This window comes from Phalaenopsis equestris, unplaced genomic scaffold, assembly GCF_001263595.1.
Source record: "Phalaenopsis equestris unplaced genomic scaffold, ASM126359v1 Scaffold000369, whole genome shotgun sequence".
In the NCBI taxonomy this organism is placed as follows: domain Eukaryota; kingdom Viridiplantae; phylum Streptophyta; class Magnoliopsida; order Asparagales; family Orchidaceae; genus Phalaenopsis; species Phalaenopsis equestris.
In genome coordinates this window covers 291,151-305,208 of record NW_018164811.1, presented here as the reverse complement: position 1 = coordinate 305,208, position 14,058 = coordinate 291,151, and the positions used below count along the sequence as shown (strand labels likewise).

At 35.2% G+C, this 14,058-nt stretch overlaps 1 protein-coding gene across 1 annotated transcript in view; it reads left to right on the top strand.

Moving 5' to 3' along the window:
* LOC110026367 overlaps window positions 1–507 on the top strand; it is a 2,809-nt gene extending 2,302 nt beyond the window's left edge. Inside the window, exons 2-3 of the mRNA XM_020727279.1 lie at window positions 8–54; window positions 150–507. Coding sequence (XP_020582938.1) covers window positions 8–54; window positions 150–287 — 185 coding nt within the window. The 3' untranslated portion in view covers window positions 288–507. The remainder of the gene's footprint in view (window positions 1–7; window positions 55–149) is intronic.
* The last annotated feature ends 13,551 nt before the right edge of the window (window positions 508–14,058 follow it).

The following is a 14,058-nucleotide window of genomic DNA, read 5'->3' as shown; positions in this document are numbered from 1 at the left end:
TGCGCAGAGTATCGGAAGAGGTCAATAGAGAAGAAGCCAGAGTATGACAAACAGGTGTGATCTACTGCTTTGCTTCAAACCAAGAATGCTTTTCCATTTCCGCTTGCAAGCTTTCTTGTTTGTTTTATATTTGTTGTGCTTGCTTTCAGAGGTTGGATGATTACTACAATCGTAACTACAAGGAGTACTTTGAGCTCATCGAAGGTTTTTCAAAGGGTAAAAGTGAGGATTTGCTCTCAGAATCTGAGAAGGGGATTCGAGAGTGGCTGCAGAGAAACAAAAAATGATTCTAAGCAGCAGCAAGTCTAGCAAAATGGGTGTTGAAGAAGGCTGCAAACTTAGAACATAGAAAAATAAATAAATAAATAATGCCCCATATTATAAACCCTCAGGTAAGCTATGAAGCTTACCAAGATATATATATGCAGTTGTACATGTATGATCAAGCACATTGCTTTTTGAATATATATTTTCTATTTCTTCTTTTCATTAAAAACAATTAAGAAAGAAACATGTACGGGAGTTGTGTTCGGTTCGTTTACACCCCTAGGTGCAAGAGATTACAAACATGCTCCAAGTTCAACCGTGCTACTTGGCCAACTTGGCCCATGTAATTGGCCGTGCAGTCCAGTCGTTGCATAGAAAATTGTCTTGCATTCTACGGCTTAATTGTTTGCATTACATGGCCAAGTATGATTTAGTCCCCTTAGACTTGGAAAAAAAGTACTCATCCTTTGATGGGAGCTGCTCGTAGGATTTTCTATGAGAAATGAGCTCCTTGAACATAGAAGAATACTCGGGCGCATCAAATTTATATGAATAGTCATGACAATATTCATAGTTCAAATTTTAGTGTCAATAAAAAGCCATTTAGTCTCACCATTTTTATATGAATACTTTCAAATTGTGCTGCGTCCTCATGTGCACAAACCAAATGAAATACTGTAGTACGCTACAGTTGTTTTCGATTTTCTTTCTCTTTTTTATTTTTTGTGAAAGAGTCACCATTTTTCTATTGTCGTATCTATCTCTTTTCCAAATAAATCTCTCTTCCGGATCATATGGATCACCTGGAAAGAAGAATCAAAAAAGACGAGACATAAGACAATGATGAAAGGCGAGAAAAAAACACGTGAAGAACTTTCGTAAGGTAAACTTTGTGTGATAGCGCAAGAGCGTACGCCCAAAACAAGATCGAGTCGAAAATGTTTTAGAATATATCCATGAAGAATAGCTTATGATAGTAACTAACAATCAGAGAGTCAAGTGTGTGTACTTGTTTTGGGGTTAAGAGTAACTCCCAAAGAGATGTATATCTTTGGTTAATTACATTTTGAGGGGTACCCAAGAATACTCTCGATTAAAGAAATTCTACTTACACTTGTATAACGACTAGTATAGAGTGTCAAAAAAGACAATTATCTCACAGGGCATTCCGATGACTTAAAAGCTCACGCCAATCCATACGGGCAGAGAGTACGTCTCTCACGATCCCGTGCAAATGGCGGCTTGTCAGCCACCATGGCATATGAAATAACTGAGTCATTATGTGGGGTCCACACTATGCTTCTAAGGCCTGACTGGGTCATAAGGGTAGAGAGTGAATAACTGTATCCCAAATGGGTCGCGGTCTATCCACAATCAGGGCCTGCAAGATGACGTCAACGAAGCATCAAGAGGAGCGACAGGGCTCAAGGAGGGTAAACAAATGAATAGAAGAGTAATCCTAATCAGGTAGAGATAGACGAGTAAAGATATCACGGATCCGTCATCCCAAGCTATTAGGACCCTAAATCTACCTGATCATGAAGGTAGTCGACCTAACATAACCGGAGAAGTCTACCTGATCATGAAGGTAGTCGACCCAACATAACCGGATATCCCCTCATCAGCAATTCGTGAATTTTGTCGTCTAAGGGAACCTCGATAGCTCTAAGTTCAATGGAAGGAAACTCTAATCCTCTGACCCAATGTAGGTAGGAAGAGCAGAGGTGGGATTTATAACTGTCAAAGTGGCTAGAATGATGCTATAGGTGGATTATCATTTTATCTGTGATCATCTCAAGCTACAACAAATTAATCTAATGCATATCATGCTAGAAGATTAACCTGCCGATCTACTTACTAAATCGCGTTCGACCACTCTTCAACAACTCCTTAAAAGCAAGCTCGCACTTCTTCCTCTAGATTGTTCGCATGAAAGGGGGTTTTTTGACATACATGGGCCTCTGTGGACTGCCTCCTCTGCACTTCCTACTGAGAATAGCGTCATAGTTGTTAGCTAGGGCATAAACTGTAGAGGGAAAGCCAATTTGTATTAATATAAGCACTTGTATATTTACCTTTCGATCCTTTTAGTAATATTACAAGTATGTCACTCTCTGTTGTATAAATACATACCTTTGTAAAAATTCTATGCATGTGAGAAATAAATAAAGTTTAGTTTTCTCTACCTGTTAATCTTCTCTTCTTCGAGATCTATAAGTGTATTTTTTTAGATTTTTAGAATTTGTTTTAAAAAATTAATTTGCTTGTATTTAAAAATACTCAAAATAGTTAAAAATTATTTTAGTATTTTAATAACAACTAATTATGTTATAACATATCAAATATTTTTTACTTCAAATAAAATTTAAAAGAAAAATAAAAAACGAATAATCAAAAGCGATTCCAAACGGCCGCTAAGGAAATAAAATTTTCAGACTCCAAAAATTAAAAAGAACTCTTTGATGGTAAAGCCTTAAGGGTTGTCTGGGATCATTTTATTTTATTTTATTTTTCATTTCTTATTTTTATTTTATTTATTTTACAAATATATTCAAAATTAATTATCAGATCATGACTGTGTCACTGGTTTTTGGATCTGACTGTTTTACCAATTTGTTTGTGGGAAAATAAACACTTAAAGGAATACTTCTTCTTCTTATCATTTATAGTTTAGTGTGAAGTTATTATGCTCTCAATTTTATAGTAGTTAGCAGACACTCATTTGTTTCAAGTTTTATTGGAATTCAAATGATGTTCATTAAGTCGTTGATTGCTTTCCAAATTGAGCCACTTGTAGTTTAAAAATCACTAAGTCTTAAATAAGACATCTTTAATTTTGTGATGTCCATAATTACAACAACAACAACAACAAAGCCTTGATCCCACTATGTGGGGTCGGCTACATGAATCCTTTTTCTCCATCGCGTCCTATTTAGTGTCATACTTTCCATTTAAGTTTACTCTCCTAATCGGGTAATCTACTCTCTGCCTTTAATAACATAAGTCGAATCTAAAATATCTATTCTCCTAATCGGATCATCAAATGGTCAACGTTTAATGTGACCAAAAAATCTAAGACAACTCTCTCTAATTTTGTCCATCATCAGAGATACACGAACCCTATCACGAATATACTAATTTCGCATTTTGTCCCTAAGTAAAAAGCCACTCAATAATGAAACTATTGTGCTAATGCAAAACGCTAAAAAACATTGCTCATTCGATAAGGCTATATATTCAACTAAGGAACTTTATTAAACACCAGTCAAAAATCAATTAAATTTTTTTTCTTAAGAATTTGCTAAAAATGTTCAACCTAAATCTATAAACCATCCAAAGTTCATTTTTAAAAATATCTTAAAAATGTGCATTGAAATCTTATTGTATTACTTTAAATCACTTTTTAGGTTGATCTAACTTGCATTGTATAACCTAAATCTATAAACCATCCAAAGTTCATTTTTAGTAGCTGACTATAAACTTGATTTACCCATTATATAACTACTGTTATCAAGCCAAAAAAAAATGAAGAAACCAAATTGTGTAGCTAATTTTGTTCAATTTGTCTCTTTCAACTTGGATGCCATGAGGCGGACTTTGGAAAGTTTTGAAATTAGAAGGGGGAATTCGCAGATCTTCCAGACGCAGAGCTCGCAAGGCTTTGAAACCAAATACATTACCCACAATGGAAGTAAACATGTCGGTAACAAAACCTTCTTCAAAAAGGTTTAAAGGATAAGCTACATAAGCAATATATTGATTTTCCTCCCCAACAACGACCTCGATGCGGTAGCATCAACCTTTGTAACGATCAAGACTGGTAAGTCCATCAGTCCACACAGTTGTCCATGTACCAATAGAAGACTCGACACCGCAGCCCTTACTTTTTTAGGCAGAACTCCCGGTTGAGGGGTTACTCGGAATGTTGCCAAGATATAGTGCTTACAAGCTTGCCCTTTATAAACTAATTGATTTTGAATTTAAGAAATTATTGAGACTTAATCTCTTATTCTCTCTCTCTTTTTTTTTGTGCTTGATTTATATCTTTAATGAGATATTAGTGTCCTTTCATGGATAACAATAGATCTAACATCCTTTTAAATATGATGAATAAAGATGTGCCAAAGAATTATATTATAGATTATCTTGAACATAGGTAATTCTTTCAACATAGCAAGCAACTTAATAACCATGTGACATTCGAGCAACTGTAGACTTTTGAAGATCACAATTCATGAATGATCCAAAGGTTCTTCGAGGAATTTTCTAGAGATGCTCATTTCACTTGCTCTCTGTAATAGTATAAATCAATTTTTTTTTCAATGATGGCCACATTGTATTAACCCTGATGTTGTTATTTCAACATTTTTTGATAATGTGGCTTATCTCCCATAAGAGAACAACAAAGACATATCTCACATGTCACCTAACAAAGACTCGACCACAACCTATGAACGTTTTTTTCACTAGCGTTTGCAAAGGCGTGGTTGTAATAGAAGCCAAGATGCTTATTTTAAATTTTTATAGAGGAAAGTCAATTCCAATTGACTATGTCATTTGCATTATTTTCACAAAACAAGAAGAGAAAATTTATAGCACACTTTATGAAGAAAAAAAAAATTATTTGAAAAAACAGTTGAATGAGAGATTAATAATAATTTAAGTTAATAAAATTTATTCATGTTATGTTCTAAATATAAGAATCAACACTAGTCATTCGCCACTACCGCACATATATTCATTATTATGCCCCCAAATGAGTAGGATTCCATGGAATATTATTGGCCCCTCCACCATGTCTTGCATACAGGTTGAAGCATTATTTGTCACACTCAAATAGATAATGACTATTGCTTTACTCATATAAATGTAATTATGCTAATTGATTAAGCAATCAATGATTCAAAGACAAACATGATCAATTTTGTTAACAGCAAGAATTGAGGGGAAGTTTCTAATATCTAGTTCTCTCCTCATAATAAGTATCTTAAAGCAAAACTAAGGTGGTGGCATTGTTGGAACTCATTAGGTGATGTCACAAATAAAACTGGGAATTTCGGGATTCAGGTTGTTGTTTATCAAAACAAGTATTGAGTGTAAACTTTTCCTCCATTGCCTTGAATTTAGGATCCACGTTTAACAAAGTTGAGATTCTAATAATCGCAAGAATGCTCTTCATATAATATTATCTAATTTCTGTTATTATTTTTTTGGGTAGTTTTATGGTAAAGTAGTAGCTAAAGTTATTTATTTTCCATAAAGAATTTATTAGAGAGAATTAGTATATTTGAAGGTACTTGCACAAAAGTGGCAAACAAATTATTGTGGACCCATTCTATGAGGTTATGACCATATAAAGCACTCATCTTTCATAAGCCAAAAATGATATAATAGTCTATAAATCCCTTAAGAGATTGGATGCCTCAACTCTCCACTCGATTAATAAAATGATGTTCATGTGTGGTGTTAATCATTTGGAACTCTATTCATTAAAGATTGAAAATATTTTGAATCAAGTTTGAGTGATAGCATAATCATATAGCACCATATGACTCATTTCTCTACATGAGATTGATCTCGTGGATGAAAATTGACACATGAAAAATTAAAAGAACGCCTCACCTTAGTTTAACAAAAAATATTCAAGGCAAAAAACTTGTTTTCAATCAACATTTGATCCTCATGAAACTCAGCACTTGTCAAGCATACAACCACCTTAGTTTAACAAAAAATATTCAAGGCAAAAAAATTGTTTTCAATCAACATTTGATCCTCCTCATGAAACTCAGCACTTGTCAAGCATACAATTGTACAACAATTAATTTGACTTTCTGATTTATGTTATTTCCTTTATCGGGTGATGGAGCTAATTTGAGTAGAGCAGCAGATGAAATGGTAGCTTGGTAGTTGAGCAACTACTCCAGTACCAAAAAATCTCATGCTCGAAGATCACGATCAAAAAAGATATAAAAAAAAAAAAGGCAAAGCAATATATTGTTTCTTTCATGAATATAAAATCTGATATATATATTATTTGAAGTGTCCCACCAGTTGTATGGGCTGAATTGACAAATATTATTTACTTAGCATTTGTATGCAATTATACTTCGTAAAATGACGATGACGGCACTTGCAGAAAAAGAGTTGGGCTGGACTCAAACTTGTTATAAAGTTTTTAAAATTTTGAAAGACCCTTTTTTAAAACTTAAATGCGGAGAATTTCATAGTTATTAAACTTATATTGATATGAGTATAACATACTTTTTAATCCTTAATTATATATAATGCAAATATATAAAATAACTCAAATATTTGCAAATTTATTTTAATTTTAACAGACAACAGAACACGTAGGCAAGCATTAATCCGAGGCTTAATTGATAAGAAACCAAAGTTTGAAGTGGAAAACTTAAAAATGCGAGTTGTGTCATGAATCAATTTGATGGTGAGGAGAGGTGCGATCCACGCCAAGCCGAGTAATATGCTTTCCATTTGCTTTACAATTGAGAAAACATGACAGAATTCTTCAAAAAAGCAGGCTTGTGCAAGCCACATACCAGTAATTTATTCAGGATTTGAGTGATCCACAAGAACAAGAACATAGGTGACGTTAATATATATCACAGAATTTGAATGTATTTTTAAAAACGGATCAAATTTAGGTTTTACGAGGTTATACTTCTAAACTATTAAATCTATTTTAAGATGAATAATATATTAATGTATAATTAAAATTAATATTGCATATTGTACATCAAGAATGTGCAAGAGATCCATAGGTGATTCAACTGCCCAAAAGAAAGGAAATATATCAAATGAGAGCCCACCGATAGAAGACTAAGAGGCCCATTTTTCCTATTGGATGCAACCATCCAAGGTAAAGACAAAGGCTAATCGAGCCAAAATGACAAAAAGAACGATCCGACTCTGAACCAATTGAATTAAAGACATATTAGCATCCATCTGAAAACTTAGCGAAGGCATGAACCTATCTTTCGGTAGATCCGATTTGAGGAAAGAATCTCAATCCTCGGCATCACCAGCCGTCCCACGGACACAACTGAGATTAAGAATTATTGATACAATAGAGTTTCACAAGCATCCCGAAGGACTCCCTCGTCAACAAATGGACTAAATATCGGGTTAAGGAAATTCACGTTCTGCTCGATAGTCTAGTATCTTCTGTCGATAGGAGGTCCTTATCTTGGGATCGAGAGTTGATAGTCAGACTAGATCAACCGATTGACAAAGTCTAGCCGGTCGGTTGCACCTAAGGGTGTAAGTGAGTCAAGCTGACTTATGAGCTAGCTCAACCTCGACTCGACAAGTGGCTCGTGAACTGAGTTCAATGAGCTAACAAGCTGAGCTCAAGCTAGCCCCGACTCGACTTATTAACTTGTTAACCGACTCTTTTAAGAGAAAATTAATATAAAATATACCCAAAATATATTAAATTTAAATATTTTATCTTTAAAAGTATAAAAAATGTTTAAAAAATATTATTTTATATTTTATATTAGGTGATTTCTTCTTATTTATCTCCTAAATGCTCATTCTATATGTCATTTTGTTATAACGCTACCTTAAATTAATATTATTTTCTCTTTTTTATGATAAACAAGCTAGCTCGTGAGCCGGCTCGATCTCTTAGTTGTCTGCTCAAGCTCTATAAAATTGATCAAGTTCAAGCTCAAGCCGAGGGTGGCTGAGCTTAACTCAAGTCGACTTGTTTACACCCCTAGTTGCACTGACTCAACATAGCCGAACGAATTGACCTTATCGAGTTGAAATCATTCTAGCTCAGCCGATGGAGCTATATGGCAATTGAGCATGTTAAGAAACTCTTTTTTTCCGTTAAAAACGGTGGATTAATTGAATCTAATATCCTATCTTCTCAAATAATTCCGGCCGTAGCGGATTTATATAGGCCAGAATTCTGACGAGTCGACAAATGCGGGCCTCAGGTTACGAATCAATTAGCAGAGGTCACCGGGAACCAACGAATTTGTATGAATGAATAGAATTCGTTTAAATGGCATTCATGCTATCGCAAATTAGCAATTGTGTTTGGAATAATTTCATTTTCATTAGTTCCATGTCACAAGTGGCATTTATTAAGTCCTACAGATTCGCCTCCGTCATCTTACATTTCATTGTTGCGGCCGGCTAATCCTCTCCACACTCTTTTTTTTTTTTTTTTTTTTTTTTTTTTTTTATTTGAGAAAATATTTTTGGAACAGCATTTAACAGCAGAAGTAAGAAAAACAACAGCTGCCACAAATAAGATTAGTGTATTAACTCTTCTTCTATATATAATAAATTAGATAATAACATGTAAATAGTAACATAAGCAAAGAGAAATCATTCATAATAACCTCTTTTTTTTTTCTGAAAGGGAATACTATATGTTCAAGGAACTATTATAATGGGAAACATTAACTAATTATTTCCTTCAAAATGAATCTGCCAAGCTGTTTATAACCAAACATGGAAGCAATGATAAAAATCGAAAGATATGTAATGGATATTTTATTAGTAGTAGATATATGAATAATGTACGATTAAATCATCAGTATTTTGTCCCACGCGAAAATTAACAAAACCATGGCTTAAAAATCTAAGAATTGCATGCGCTCAATACTTATGGTTAATTAGCACGTTATAATTGAGCAAACAATGCCTGAAATTCAATAATACATTGTTATTGACCTTCATATTTTGGTATTTGCTTGTTATAATAAAAGCCGAGAGAGGATACTCTGAAAGAATCCAAGATATTGGTGAGTACCTTAGAAATTGGCATTAATATTTAGAGAATTTACTACCGAGGGGAAACTCAATGAAATTCTCGAAATAGTGCCTGAGATTAGAGTGGCTCCTAAGTTGTCAAATTGTTCAAATTTATTATGATTCCAACGTACACATCTAAATATTCTGAAAGAATAACATATCAACAAGAATTTGCAAGGGTCAGCCCCTCACTCATTAAAATCATGGTTGATGCATTATCAAGAAATTTTTATCATCCAGCTCAGATCTCAAAACAATTTTAAGTAACAAACGTTCCCTATTCTAATTCAAGATTATCCAAGGCTCTAATTTCACCAAGTTTATAATCAAACTGACTGTATCAATAAGACGAATCCATTCAAATGAACTTCAAATTTAACATATTTATATTAAAATCTAACTTCTCGATTAGAGGAATCTAACAAGTCTAAGCTCACTTAATTATAAGGTCATTAATGCCCTCAGATCATTAAAAATATCATATAATCAAGTGGGATCAATATGAGTCGTCTGATCAAGTGGTTGGAGAACTTTTTCACCAAAGAATCAAAAATGTTCTTTCCTTAGAGTCTATAAATAGATCCCTTCTCTTCACTTAAGAGAATGAGGAGAAGAGAAGGAATTCATAGCCTATTCTAGACTGAAGACCAAGCGATAACTTCCGGTCTCCGTAGCCACCGACCAACATTAGCCACCATCTACCACCCTTGATCGCCATCGACGACGATCATTGCTTGCTAATATTGTATCTGAAATATGGTAATAAAGTATAACAATATATTGAAGACCTACAAAAACTTCTGGTATCTATAGTTGTCAACCACTATCGACTACCATTTGTTGGTCATTGTTGAGATTTTTAGGGCAAAGAAAAACAATAATCGACACAGATCCAGAAGAAAATATGGAGATTTAACGGGGTTCGGCAAAGATGTTTGCGTCCTCGGGAGCAGAGCAGTCACTTTCTTACGATTCCAGAAAAGAGTACAGAATACAGAATAAGCAAACAGACATATATATAACCCTAGACTACAATATGTAATTACATAATTACCCATGTACTGATGCATTATCAAGAAATTTTTATCATCCAGCTCAAATCTCAAAACAATTTTAAGTAACAAATGTTCCCTATTCTAATTCAAGATTATCCAGGGCTCTAATTTCACCAAGTTTATAATCAAACTGACTGTATCAATAAGACGAATCCATTCAAATGAACTTCAAATTTAACATATTTATATTAAAATCTAACTTCTCGATTAGAGGAATCTAACAAGTCTAAGCTCACTTAATTATAAGGTCATTAATGCCCTCAGATCATTAAAAATATCATATAATCAAGTGGGATCAATATGAGTCGTCTGATCAAGTGGTTGGAGAACTTTTTCACCAAAGAATCAAAAATGTTTTTTCCTTAGAGTCTATAAATAGATCCCTTCTCTTCACTTAAGAGGATGAGGAGAAGAGAAGTAATTCAGAGCCTATTCTAGACTGAAGACCAAGCGATAACTTCCGGTCTCCGTAGCCACCGACCAACATTAGCCACCATCTACCACCCTTGATCGCCATCGACGACGATCATTGCTTGCTAATATTGTATCTGAAATATGGTAATAAAGTATAACAATATATTGAAGACCTACAAAAACTTCTGGTATCTATAGTTGTCAACCACTATCGACTACCATTTGTTGGTCATTGTTGAGATTTTTAGGGCAAAGAAAAACAATAATCGACACAGATCCAGAAGAAAATATGGAGATTTAACGGGGTTCGGCAAAGATGTTTGCGTCCTCGGGAGCAGAGCAGTCACTTTCTTACGATTCCAGAAAAGAGTACAGAATACAGAATAAGCAAACAGACATATATATAACCCTAGACTACAATATGTAATTACATAATTACCCATGTACCGTACTGCAGGGCGTTGCCCCCTCACTCCCAACCCACATAACCAAACTCCCCCGATTGGACAGATTCTCCCGCTCCGCTTTGCTGGCTCTTTTAGTTCCGCTCCAACATTTGTCCCTCTTATAGTATATGAGTCATACCAAATAAATCTCCACATTGGTAAATATTCAACCCCTTAGGAGAAATACATCATTGAGTTTATGACACACTGAAGTGGGTTGGACTACCATGTTGTCTAGCAACTACAAACATTCAATAAGTCCAAGTAATGCAAGAACTTGTTAATAGTAACTGGCTTGGTCAACATATCAGCTGCATTTTCATCAGTATGAACCTTTTACAATAAAATATCACCATAAGCAATCAATTCTCTAATCTTTTGATACTTAGTAACTGGCTTAGTCAACATATCAGCTGCATTTTAATCAGTATGAACCTTTTACAATAAAATATCACCAGAAGCAATCAATTCTCTAATCTTTTGATACCTGACATCAATGTGTTTTGTTCTCGCATGATACACCTAGTTCTTGGCTAGATAAATGACACTCTGACTTTCACAATGCAAATAAACTCCACCTTGCTCAACACCCAGTTCCTTTACTAGCCCAGCAAGCCATAAGACCTCTTTTGTAGCTTCAGCTACTACCATGTACTCAGCATCAGTTGTAGACTAGTACACGGACTGCATCATCTACTAACTGCGTTGCCCTTTTCTCTCAAAGCCCCGATCTTCATGCCAGAAGATCAGTTGAAGTCGAGCACAACTTCAGTTTCTCAAGAGTAACACTTTTAGTCGACATATCATCGTCAACATAGCTCTGTACCTCCAAGCTCTTTCCTGGGTTATTCATGTTTCTGCTTACAACTCCCACTGCATGGGCAATATTCCACCTCGGCTAAAAGCCCTTTTCAACAAATCCAGCTTTATACCTCTTACTGCTATCAGGCGCAGTTTTCACCTGATACACACACTTGTTGTGCAATGTCTTCTTCCCTGATGGAAGTTATGCAGCTCACAAGTCTGATTCTCTGCTAGAGAATCCATCTTTTCCGGTTGCTTTCCCATTAACGGAAGATAAATTTTCTTCCCATAGAGGTAGTCATCTAACTGCATCATCTAGTAACTGAAATCTGTATCATTAAACTTCTTGATCCTCGATATCATCAAATCATCTCTGGTCATCACTTTCCCTCAGATCTGAACCTTAGCCGGATTGAGAAAAATTCACAAAACAGAAAACACAGTGGAAGCACACAGATTTATGTGGTTCGACAGATTTCCTACATTCACAGAGTTGCAGAGGATTTTATTAGCTTGAGGATTGCACCCATCGACCACCTTGACGATTATAAGAAAGTATCTCTTTCTCTCTCTACCTTTTTCTTTCCTCTCCTCTCTCTTGTATCTCCTCTTCTGTCTCTTTTATCTCCTCTCCTTCTCTCTCTCTACCCGAGAGCTTCAGGCCAAAGCACACCAGAAGAAGAACCTAGAAAGCTACCAAGGCCGAAGAGGGATAACAAGGGGAGCTCGCATGCTAGGGATAACAAGGGGAGCTCTCATGCTTATTTATTAATTTCATCATGTCATTAAGCTCATTAAGGAATCAATCAAATAATTAAAGAAGCCCATTAATTTTTTTTCTCTTTTGCAGCAAATTATAGAAGGAATTAAGAACAATTAATTTAGGAATTAATTTTGAGTATCAAATCTAATTTGCTGTAAACATGAGAAAATGTCAATTTGAGCAGTGAACTGGTTTCCATATTCGCAACAAATCTCCCACTTGGTGACTTGTGCACTGACTGCATCATTCACTAGTTGTGTCGCCCTTTTTATCAAACGTGATATCCTCCACCTCTACAACTCAAGGCCTCAGTCTTCATGCCAGAAGACCAGCTGGAGTCGAGCAAAACTTCAGTTTCTCAAGAATAACACCCTTAATCGACATATCATCGCAACATAGCTCTGTACCTCCAAGCTCTTTTCTGGGTTACTCGTGTTTCTACTTACAAATCCTACTGCATGGGCAATATCCTGCTTTTGCTAAAAGCCATTTTCAACAAGTCTAGCTCAGTACCTCTTATTGTCATTAAGCGCAGTCTTCACCCGGTACACACACTTGTTGTGCAATGTCTTTTTCCCTGGTGGAAGTTCTGTCAGCTCCCAAGTCTGATTCCTTGGCAGGGAATCCATCTTTTCCGATCGCTTTCACAGAAATGGAGGATGAATTTTCTTCCCATAGAGGTAGTCCTCTAATTGCATCCTCCAGTAACCAAAAACTGTGTCATTAAACTTCTCGATCCCCAATGTCATCACATCATCTCTGGTCATCTCTTTCTCTCAGATCTGAACCTTATCTCTGATACCAGTTGTGAAAAAATGATGGCAATAAATAAAAAAACCAAATCGAGAAAAATTCACAAAACAGAAAAGATAGCAGAAACACACAGATTTATGTGATTCAACAAATTGTCTATGTCCACGGAGTTGCAGAGGATTTTATTAATTTGAGGATTGCACCCGTCGATCACCTCAACGATTACAAGGAAAGATCTCTTTCTCTCTCTATCTTTTTCTTTCCTCTCCTCTCTCTTCTCTCTCCTATCCTTCTCTCTCTCTACCCTAGAGCTACCAGCAAGAAGAAGAAACGTTAAAGGAAAACCAAATCCCGAGAGAGATAACAAGGGGAGCTAGCATGCCTATTTATTAATTTCATCATGTCATTAGACCCATTAAGGAATTAATTAAATAATTAATGAAGCTCATTAATAGTTTTATTTTCTCTTCTGCAGCTAATCATAGAAGGAATTAAGAACAATTAATTTAACAAATAATTTCGAGTATCAAATTCAATTTGTTGTCAAACATGAGAAAATGTCAATTTGAGCAGTGGACTGGTTTCTATATTTGCAATAGTCATCATTGGCCATTGTTGATAGTAACTGCTTATCGTCGTACTACAGACCCGATGATAATATCCGGGCTCGATAGCCGCCAACCACTGTCAACATCTTTATTATCGACCACCAGACTCCTACAATCATTGCTTACAACAATAATTGGAAGAGATCTAAAAAATGCCG